An 11,026-nucleotide genomic window follows, 5' to 3' on the forward strand; every position below is an offset into this window, starting at 1 on the left:
CATCGGAGTCATTTATCAGAAACCATCGAAAATTCAGATATCATCAGATCCTATCGGATTTTATCCGAATCCATTTGAAAATTCTTATGAATCTCATCCGATTCCATCCGAACGCATCGGATTTCATATGAAAATTAGAGGAATATCATCGGATTTCATCGGATAAAACTCCCAATTTCAAAACCCTAACTTTTCTAAATCATCTAAATCCGATTCATATCATCAAACAATAACAAATAATCACTCTAATCACTATTCTAACAATCATACAACAATAAAAACACGAAATATAAAGATGAAAATCTAAATTTTTTCGTCATTTTTGAGCTATGAAACCTTAAACCCGGATTTAAAACTTGAAGAGCCTTGAACCTTAAAGAACCTCGTCGGAAGCACTCGGTCACGATCGAAAACACTCGGAACACGACGGAAATTGTCGGATTTGGTCAGAACCGATCGGAATGTGTTTGTGAAAGTGAAGAGTTTTTGAGAAATGAGAAGGAAAGAGAGAGGTTTGAGCGTTTATTTGATTTTAGAGATATTTTTGTCCGAAAATTGGTTAAAAGTGTAATTTAGAATATTATTGAACTAATTAATGAGTCTAATCTTGATATTTGGACACTTTTAAAATCTATAAAATGAAATTTATATATATATATATATATATATATATATATATATATATATTTGAATTTATACGCTAAAAACAAAACCAAAAAATACATTAAAATTTATAATTTATTTCTACATTTAAAAAAAAAAGGAGTTGGAAACTTGAACTATCTTCGTTCACTTGAGTTCGCATTCTCCCATGTCTTCTTTCACACTCATGACCTCACTTACATCAAAAACCGCGATGACCAAAACTCCGGCGAAGTCCCCGGCGGTGCTATACCACTACCCCTGCCCCGATGGCGTGTTCGCCGCACTCGCCGCCCACCTCCACTTCTCCTCCGCCGGAGAAACAGCGAAGGCTCTATTCTTCCCTAACACGGTCTACTCTCCCCTAACCCTAACAGACCTCCCTCTCTCCCGAATCTCCGATCTCTACCTCCTCGATTTCGCCGGACCCTCCGGCTTCGTCGCCGCCGTCGCTTCCCATGTCCGCCGCGTCGTGGTGTTGGACCACCACAAGACCGCCCTCGATAGCCTCTCGTCTTCTTCCTTCGCCGGAGACAATGTCGAGCCTCTCATCGACGTCCACCGAAGCGGAGCCACCATTGCCTTTGACTACTTTAGGGCTAAAACCACCGATCCTAAGGTTTTCCTAGCTTCTGAGGCTTTTCTGCTTATTTTATCAGCTTCATTGATAATTTCACGATTACTCGGTGATTATCGTCGGTTCTCGTTGTACAATCTACGTTGAAAATTTGACGTTTCTGTGGTCAACGTTAAATCATGATTTAGGGCTAAAACCACAGATCCTAAGGTTTTACTAACTTCTCAGGTTTTTCTGGTTTATTCTCGTTGGAAAATTTAGGCTGAAAATCTGATGTTTTTGCTCAACATTAAATCACTTTTAAATTAAACTAAAGAACTCTGTATGCTTATGTTAAAATTTATGTGATATTGATCTTAAATTTAATTGGAAACTAGTGAAATTATACAACTTTTTTTAAAAATTTTAACTTACAATCCTTAACTTGACATCTCAAGATAGTGAGACTTTTCGGGGCTATAAATGCCATTCGTTCATCGGGATTAGTAATGGTGGTTCTTATATTAGGCGGTGGCTCTCCCTTTTTGTAAATTGGCGTTTTCAGCCTGTTAATAAAAGATTCTTGTTTAAAAAAAAAAAAAAATATTAGGCGGTGGCTGAGTTCGACCGGATGAGGAGACTTTTCGAGTTCATCGAAGACGGCGATCTCTGGCGATGGAAGCTTCCGAACAGCAAAGCTTTCAGCAGCGGCCTCAAGGATTCCAACATCGAATTCAGCCACAACTTGAATTCGTCACTCTTCGAACAGGTACGCCTTTTTTTTGTTCCTTTTTTTATGTAAGTAAAGAAATTAGTTGTTGCTTAGTCATTTTTTTTTTTCCTGTGGGCAGTTGCTTGGTTTGGACTTGGAGAATGTGATTAGCCGAGGCATGAAAAGCTTATCGGAGAAGCAGAGATTGATAGACGAGGCTCTGGGTCGGTCGTACGAGATCGCACTTGGTGGCGGGCGGTTCGGACATTGCCTGGTATGTGATTAAAGCTGATAAAATCATAAATAAATTAATAATTGTTTGGTTTTTAATGTCATTATAGAATTTGATGCTCATTTGCTTTATTATTATTTTACCCTCTTCATATAGGCTGTCCATGCAGATTCCATTTCGAATTTGAGGAGCGAACTCGGAAATCAATTAGCTATTAAGAGCCGTAATCTAGATTTAAGGTATTTTTTAATTTTCTATATTTTCTGGTTTTAGTCTTTTGGTTGTTGCTAAAGAACAAATCTGATGATTTTGTAATAGATTGAACTGAGTATCAAGATGCATAAATTTTTGGGTTTTTGTTCGTCGCAAAACTTAACAGTTCTAATCAACCGTCATATCGATTGATAACTAATGCTTTTAGTTTTAGAAGGAGAGTGAGATTTGTAGAGAAATCTCGTTTCAACACTTCGTTACGAGTTGGTTACTGAACGTAGCTAGCTATTTGTGCTCATGAAAGACTCAGTTTCAACTTTCAGATTTCAACTTTCAACTTTCAACTATACTCTCTCGAATATTTTTTCTTCATTTTCAGAGTTAGTAAATGGAACTTATTTTCGTCTTCTGTAGGGGCATTGGAGCCGTGGTTTACAAAGTACCCGAACTGAAAAATGACCAGTTGCTAAAAGTAAGCCTGAGGAGCATCGAAAGTGAAGACACGACGGTGATCTCCGAGGTGGGTTTTGTTGTCTTTTTTTTACCTGTTTTTTTTTCTTGCTGTTTGAGTAAAGAAGATATATGTCGATATTCACAAGAAAGCTACAATTCAATATTTTGATGTCTCAATCTTCCCTAGGAATTCGGAGGCGGTGGGCATCGTAATGCGAGTTCTTTCATGTTGAGCGTCGAAGATTTCTTTCGATGGAAGGTCTGTAAAACCCGGCAGATAACTGAATGAAAACTCATATTTTGAAGATTTTTACCAACCCAAATTTTCTTTGATGAAGATAGTAAATTATCAGGGTTTTTTTTTTTTTTTTTTTTTTTTTTTTTGTGCTTGGAAATGTATTTTTTTTTTTTTTTTTGTCGGAAATGTATTCATGCGCTCGTAAATACATGATAGTAAATCCATTATACTCATTGAACATAAATTATCATGCTCATCGACACAAGTGATAAATGGCTAATTGTACCTTGCAATTTATTAGGCTTTTTGATTCAGTGAAATGTGTTTTTTCATCAAGCGTCCGGAGACACGAAATTCGGAGGCTTCTTTCTCCCGGTCTTTCGAAAACTGTCCAAGTGGTGAGCGTTTTTCACCTTGGAGGTCGAGGGTTTTGGTCACAATTGTGAGAAAGTCCTTCATAGATTGAAAAAAAAAAAAAAGACAACTCTAAAAAACTCTAAACCAAATCAATAATAAAAAGTTAAAACACAATAGTCTGATCGAGTGTATGTGTGTAAGCATCGAGTACGGGGGAATTTAAAAACATAATTAAAAAGATATATCGTTAGATAATTATGTTAGACAAACTATTAAGGGAAATGGCCGGATGTAGTAGTGTTTTCAATGATTTGGACCAAAATATAGGGTAGCATGTTTTTGGACACTTTTAGTAGTGTTTTGAGGAGAGATAATAGTTTGATACCGAGTTTGCCCTTTAATTTGTAATTTTGTTCATTCAAGCCCCCAAACCAAAATTTGCTCAATAATACGGTCTTGTTTATTGTGCCATGTACAACTCTCTCTCTCTCTCTCTCTCTCTCTCTCTCTCTCTCTCTCTCTCTCTCTCTCTCTCTCTCTCTCTGCGTGTGAAAGACGTTTCATCTTCCTTTCATCATCCTCCATGAGCTGTGAAGTGAAGCTCATCTCTCCGGCCACCTCATCCTCGTCTAAAAGTAAGCTTCTTTCGGTCAACGTCATCGTCGTCTTCTCTCCTCTCTTTTTGTTTCTGGGTTTTCGTTCATCCTCGTCGGGTTTTTGAGTTTCTGGGTTTCGGAGAACATGTTTGTTCAACGTCATCTTCGTGCATCTTAAAAGAAAGCTTTTTTTCGTCGGTCATCTTTGTTTTCGTGTGCTTGTTGTCTGGGTTTTAGGTCTTTGTCGTTCTGGGTTTGTTCGTGCCATTACCCGTCGTCTCTGTGTAGTTTGTTTCTGGGTTTGTTTGTGTGTTGTTCTTCGTGTTTTTGGACGTTTGAGTTTTTTTTGCATTCTTGAATTGTAGACATACATGTCTACAGTCTCTGAAATTGTAGACTGTCCCTGTTATACGTCGTTATTGTAATTGTAGATATACATGTCTACAATTCTTGTAAATGTGGACATATCGGTGTACACCTTCAGCTGTTGTAGACTAATATGTCTATTACAACTGAAGTTGTAGACCTATATGTCTACATTTACAAGAATTGTAGACATGTATATCTACAATTGGGTAATTGTAGATATACATGTATACAAATAGTCTCATTGTAGACATTTAATTTTTTTCATACACGATAATAACAATCAGATATGCGTTTTTGCTATGCAGGAATGTCAGTTGTAACAATTGTAGATATTATAGATCTACAGTTACTACAACTGTAGACGTCGATATCTACAATTGTTGTTAACTGTAGACTTATAAGTCTACCGTTTATTACAGTTTTTATTACAATTATACATATCAAGGGGAATTGGCGGCATAAATCATCAAACTCTTTCTCTGGACTCAATGAGAAAAATAATTTGAAATCCCTAAATAAGAAAAGGACCCCAAATTGCTTCTTATTTCTCTTGTCTGCTTAACTTCAAGTCGCGATCTTGCAGTCATGGGAGAGCTTTGCTACTGTGGCATTCCTGTTCGCGAGTGCGCTTCGTGGACAATTTTGAATCCTGGAAGGAGGTTCCACGGTTGCATCACAAAAAAGGTAATCTCTCGAATCACGATTGTGAATCGCGTCTTTGTTTTCGCCAAAAAGTCACCTCTTTGTGTTTGTTTTCTCAGGAAGATGGTGGGTGCGGGTATTTCAAATGGATAGACCCAGAAATGTGCTATAGATGGAAGCAAATCATTCCCGGTTTGCTGAGGAGGAAAAACATGTTAGAATCCGAGAATGCGGGACTTCGAATTCAAATTTTCAAGCTGAAGATGGCTCTGTTCGTTGTCATTATCATTGTTGTAGTTTTTTACATGCTCTGAATAAGTTTGGTTAGTCAGATAATAGCTGCTCGAATCAGATTTTAAGGTATCTGTTTTAAGGGTTTTGTAATGATGTAATGAAGATGATTTCAATGCAATGCAATGACAATTTTTGGTTTGAACTGATATTTTTGCAGTGTTATGGTGGTGATGAATTTACAATGTTATATTTCAGTGAGACAGGGTTAATGATAGAATTGAATTATTATAGTTGTATGTCTTTTTTACGTCTTGAATGCATTACATGATAGAAGTTGTTCAAATTGTAGACATCATTGTCTACAATTAAACTGATTGTAGACATTTATGTCTACAATTGTGGTGATTGTAGACATTCAATGTCTACAATCACTTCAAATTGTAGATATGTATGTCTACAATCATCACAATTGTAGACATCACTGTACACATCTGTAGACACAACCATAAAAAAACAAGAGCATACCGAAGCCATACAGTCATAATAAAAAAAACAAAAACATATGAAAATATATAGCAATGTTTAGGCATTCAAACTTCAAATTGTCATACAAAACCATACAAAAATATAAAACATAGTTTTAAAAGTAACTTCATAGTTTGATATTGGAGTTCATGTAAACATAAAAATCCCAGCCCAAAGATGTCGGAAACTCATCGTCAGATTCGTAGCCGGTCGCAAGTTTCACCGCCACATGGTCTCCTCAAACTTGTCCAATGCGCCGAAGAACATGAAGTTGTGGTCCACAATCTCTTCTTCGGGGACAAATCTTACAAATCCCTGCATATGTCAAGAAAAAAACATGAAACTCTACAAACAGTCCTCATATCACCAGAACTATATCTACACAAACATGTAATTGTAGACATTTATAACTATAGTCACTAGACATAAACATCTACAATTCTAGTGACTATAGCTATAAATGTCTACAACATAAATTATAACGAAAATGCAAATAAAAGAATTCTACAATCACATAAATAATAACCCAAATTCAGCTTTGCATGCCATCAAAAAGTTACCCAAAATGCTCAAAGTGAAGAAATGTACCTCATTTATAGTTGCTTTTCGTTTTCGGAGCTCAAATAGCGATATCTCATCTTAATTTGATGCCGGCAATTCAGTGACTAGTTTTGGTTTCTTCACTCGACGAGACGTTGTTGGCTTCTTGGCGGGAGACTTTTTCGCTGGAGAGACTTTTCTTCAGCGGCGTCGGACCTTTCTTCGCCGTCCTCGAATTCTTCCGAACCGGCGCGCATTTTTTGGCCGTCATTTTCTGCAATCTAGCGTTTGAAAAAAGGTGATTCGTAGAGATTTGAAATAATAATGAAGATTAGCAACGAACCTGAGATATTTAGGAGAGATTAGCAACGAACCTGGAGATTTCGACGACGTGGATGAGGATTTCCGCGATTTCGGCGAAGTGGGTGAGGGTTTTAGAGAGAGAAAGAGTCGGAGGAGAGATGAGAGAGCGTGAACCAAGAAGATGAAAATGAGTTTCATTTGAGTTTTGAAATATTAACTGACGCTATTGTTTAATGAGGTAATTTTAAAACAAAAAATAAAGACAAGGGCACATATGTACTTGATCACTTAAACAACTACTAAAAGTGTCCAAAACAAGAAACTCTATATTTTGGTCCAAACTATTGAAAACACTACTACATCCGGCCATTTCCCAACTATTAAACAAAAAGGTAAAAAGATTCATAGCGATGGAGTAATACAATTGTATAGTACGAGTATTATGGCAAGATGGGCTATTTCAATTGGTAAAGCACTCATACCCCGAAGCGAAAATAGGTTCACGTCACTAGAAAAGTAATGGGAGTTTTCCAAAACTAGGAGTAAATAAAGAGCAAATGACTTTTTTGGACGTTTTTTTTTAAAAGGTCAGCAATAGGACCTCTTCATTTATTTCTATTTATGTAATTATCATTATACCCTTATTAATTTTCTATTTATTTTTTTTAAAGAATCCTAAAAACTAAACCCTACTCTCAATCTCTCCTTCTTTCTTTTCTTTCATTTATTATCGGCTTCATCTTCTCCACTGCACTTGTTTCATCTCCTCCATTGTCTCCGTCGCATCTCTTCCATTGGCGTCGTGTCCCATTGTCGTCGGGGTGTCTGGATCTCAGCCGGCGTCCGTCCTCTCTCTCAAACTTGACGGCCATCCCTCCTCTCTCTCTTAGTTCGCGCCGTCCGTCGTCTTCCAAGGCCACCCACCTTCGCCGCCGTCTCTCTCTGCCCTTTCCGGCGCAGCAAGCTCCCACATTGACACTCTTTTCGCTCTTTATTCCGGTAAGCTCCCTCATACATAGGCATTTCGTTACAGTGTTTGTGACCAACGTTGTCACGAAAGATTCAGCATGACTCAATATTTTGTGACAATATAGTCACAAAACGAAATTATTTTGTGACTGTCACGAAACTAAATTATTTCGTGACACCCATAGTCACGAAAGCTTCAGCATGACTCCATATTTCGTGACAATATAGTCACAAAAAGAAATTATTTCGTGACACTATTGTCACGAAATTATTTAATTTCGTGACACCCATAGTCACGAAAGCTTTAGCATGACTCCATATTTCGTGACAATATAGTCACAAAACGAAATTATTTCGTGACACTAATGTCACGAAATTAAATTATTTCGTGACACTATTGTCACGAAATTAAATTATTTTGTGACACTATAGTCACGAAATTAAATTATTTTGTGACACTATAGTCACGAAACTAAAGTCTACAATGACAAACATGAACGATATTATATAATATGGATTCAAGTGCTTACTATATATCTGCGCATATAATAAAGTTTTATGAGAAAATAATTTAATGTGACTTTATCTCCACTATTTGCAGTTATGAAAGACATTCATACATTCGTCAAGCATAGCGGTAGATGGGTGAAACATGAACGATACGAGGCTGGCCCTGGGTGTGCAGTGGGAATCTTAATACCGGCAAAAGCAACGTACGAGGTGTTTATGCAGCTATTGTATGCCACACTCAATCGCTCACCTAAAAATCAAGTCCTCCGTGTTTCTTATGAGACAGAAGGGTCGGTACCCCCAGTAAGTATTGACTCCAACCTAAGTTTGAAATGTTACTTGCATCTTCGGAAGGAGAAACCGGACAGATCCAAATTTAGTTTGGTAGTAGATATGGAGCCATTGAAGCAAGAGCCGTTGGTTTCGGACTCAGGCGTTGGTTCAACTCCGAACACCGGTCAACCAGCACAAGCGGACATTCAGGCTAGTTCTCCTAAGTCGGAGGCTAGTTCTCCTAAGTCGGAGGCTAGTTCTCCCGAGATTCCCGACCCGAATCAGAGTCATTCAGGCACACCATGGCAGACCCATCCGCGCTCAGGCACTCCAAAACGGTTTAGTACGCCTTGCTCTAGAACGAGGAGGACGAGTCAATGCGCTACGCCTTCCACGGATAACCAAAATATGCATCCTGACCTTGATGTGTCAGATATTCACTCTCCGCTGAGACTAGTCAAAGGAGGATTGTACGCCAACAAAGCAACTCTGAAGAAACATTTATGCATGTTAGCAATCACCAAACATTTTACGTTCAAGACGAAGACTTCTAACAAACGGTATATCCATGTTGTTTGTCGAGATGACTCATGCGCGTGGTCTGTTCGTGGAGTAAAAAAGACTACATCCGAGATCTTTGAAGTGAGGAGGTGACTTATTACTTATTTCTACATTGATATTATCGTGGTCACCCGAAATTAACATTGCTCTTACATTCTTGCAGGTATGATTCTGAGCACACGTGTGCTACACAATTCAGACAAGGAGAACATCCTCAGGCTACGTCCACATTTGTAGGCGAGACTATGAAACACAGGTACATCGATCCCTCATGTTCACCATGCAAACCCAAAGACATCATGTCCTACATGCAACAAGATTTTGGAGTGGACATGTCCTACAAAAAAGCATGGAGGTCAAGATAGGCGGCACTATCATCATTGTTTGGCACCGATGATGCATCGTATAGATCTCTGCCTAAATTCATGTACATGTGGTCGACTAACAATCCAGGTTCGTCATTCGACCTTGTCACAACTCCTCGATCCCACCGTTTCAAATACTTCTTCATGTCGTTTAGTGCTTGGAAAAGGGGGTGGAAGTATCTACGGCCCGTAGTTATCATCGACGGCACTTTTTTGAAGAGTTACTATAAAGGCACAATGTTTTCAGCATGTGGTATGGATGCGAATGAACAAGTTTACCCCCTCGCATTCGGCGCTGGTGATTCAGAATCTACTGAATCCTGGGTTTACTTCTTGACAAGGTTAAAGGAAGCAATCGGGGAGAGGTCACATCAGGTCATAGTGTCTGACAGGAACGCGGGAATCATTAACAGTGTGAAAAAGGTTTTCACTAACTCAGACCATGGTTATTGCTTTCATCTTTTGAAGAACGTGAAGAACCAAATCAAAGGTCTATCAAAAGAGGTGAATTGGACGTTCTATGCTCCAGCAAAGGCATACACGTATGCAGATTTTGAAAAGTATATGCTTATGATAGATGAGGAAGATCCAAGAGTCCGAGCGTATCTTCAGAACGACGTAGGCTACGAAAAATGGGCTCGTAGTTTCTACACGGAGAAGAGGTACTCAATAATGACATCAAACAATGCCGAGTCGCAGAATGCAATGAATGTCAAACCGAGAGAGTTCCCTATTGCCAAGCTATTTGATTTTCTCCGGGAGAGAATGAGTAAATGGTTTTACGAACGTAGAGAAAAAGCGTTGGGAACGTTGACGATCCTTTGCGTTGACGCGAATAAAAAACTTGAAGAATACCACGCTAAATCTACTGGACTGGGGGTACGTGATAGGCATTCAATTTTTAATTTTTTTATAATATGTTTTTTATTATAACCCGTAAACAAAATGGTATTGGGTGCGGAACAGGTGCGTCCATCATCGGTGTACGAGTTTGAAGTCGTTGATAGAGAGGGGCAAAAGTGGGCTGTAAATTTGAGAGAGAAGACATGTAGTTGCCGTGTCTTTCAAACTGACAACTTTATCTGTCCCCACGGCATTGCGGCTTGCGGTTTTCGAAACTTCGCAGTTGAGAAGTACATATCAAATTACTACACCACCGAATATTGGAGAAGTTGTTATGCATGTGTAATTCATCCAATTGGCAGCGAGGAGTCGTGGAATTTTCCAGAGGAAGTCACGCAAAAAATAGTAAATCCACCTCATGTTGCGGCTCGTGCCGCCGGAAGACCGAAAAAGAAAAGAATACCCTCTCAATGGGAAGGGGATGAGGATAGAAGGAATAAATGCAGTCGGTGTGGTGGAGTAGGACATAATCGAGCCACATGTCGCAACGCGATCCCGACACACCATAGCCGACCCCGAACATGAGCTCGATTGTTCCTTTTTTTAAAAGTTTTTATTTGATGTACCAATTTGGATTTGTACTTTACTTTATTTCTCACTTAGTTTGTTATGTTTATTATGGATTTTTATATTTCTCATTCGTGACGTTTTAGTCCCATTAAACAATTTCTCACTGACAGAGAAGTCACGAAATAACAATTCTTCGTGACATAGAAGTCACGACATCAAATTTTTTCGTGACAGAGAAGTCACGAAATCATCATTTTTCATGACATATAAGTCACGACATCCAATTTTTTCGTGACAGAGAAATCACGACATCATCATTTTTC

At 38.5% G+C, this 11,026-nt stretch overlaps 2 protein-coding genes and 1 long non-coding RNA gene across 3 annotated transcripts; 2 read left to right on the forward strand and 1 right to left on the reverse strand.

Annotated features, from left to right (window-relative positions):
- The first annotated feature begins 782 nt into the window (after positions 1–782).
- LOC149383974 (DHHA1 domain protein) lies at positions 783–3,177 on the forward strand. Its single transcript, XM_089629112.1, has 6 exons — positions 783–1,261; positions 1,809–1,967; positions 2,050–2,184; positions 2,299–2,381; positions 2,770–2,875; positions 2,996–3,177. Exons 1-6 carry the CDS (start codon positions 812–814, stop codon positions 3,095–3,097), a joined length of 1,035 nt encoding a protein of 344 aa, XP_089485238.1. The 5' UTR covers positions 783–811; the 3' UTR covers positions 3,098–3,177.
- A 2,797-nt stretch (positions 3,178–5,974) lies between these two features.
- LOC149383975 (uncharacterized) lies at positions 5,975–6,779 on the reverse strand. The gene is made up of 3 exons (XR_016301702.1): positions 6,684–6,779; positions 6,358–6,590; positions 5,975–6,084 (listed from the first exon to the last, which is right to left on the reverse strand). It is a non-coding gene; the product is annotated as an uncharacterized LOC149383975 (long non-coding RNA).
- A 2,748-nt stretch (positions 6,780–9,527) lies between these two features.
- Positions 9,528–10,479, forward strand: LOC149383976 (uncharacterized). The gene is made up of 3 exons (XM_089627965.1): positions 9,528–10,169; positions 10,257–10,316; positions 10,417–10,479. Exons 1-3 carry the CDS (start codon positions 9,528–9,530, stop codon positions 10,477–10,479), a joined length of 765 nt encoding a protein of 254 aa, XP_089484091.1.
- The last annotated feature ends 547 nt before the right edge of the window (positions 10,480–11,026 follow it).

Source organism: Urtica dioica, chromosome 10, assembly GCF_054948205.1.
Source record: "Urtica dioica subsp. dioica isolate 48M chromosome 10, U.dioica_male_clone48M_v1_H2, whole genome shotgun sequence".
In the NCBI taxonomy this organism is placed as follows: Eukaryota; Viridiplantae; Streptophyta; class Magnoliopsida; order Rosales; family Urticaceae; genus Urtica; species Urtica dioica.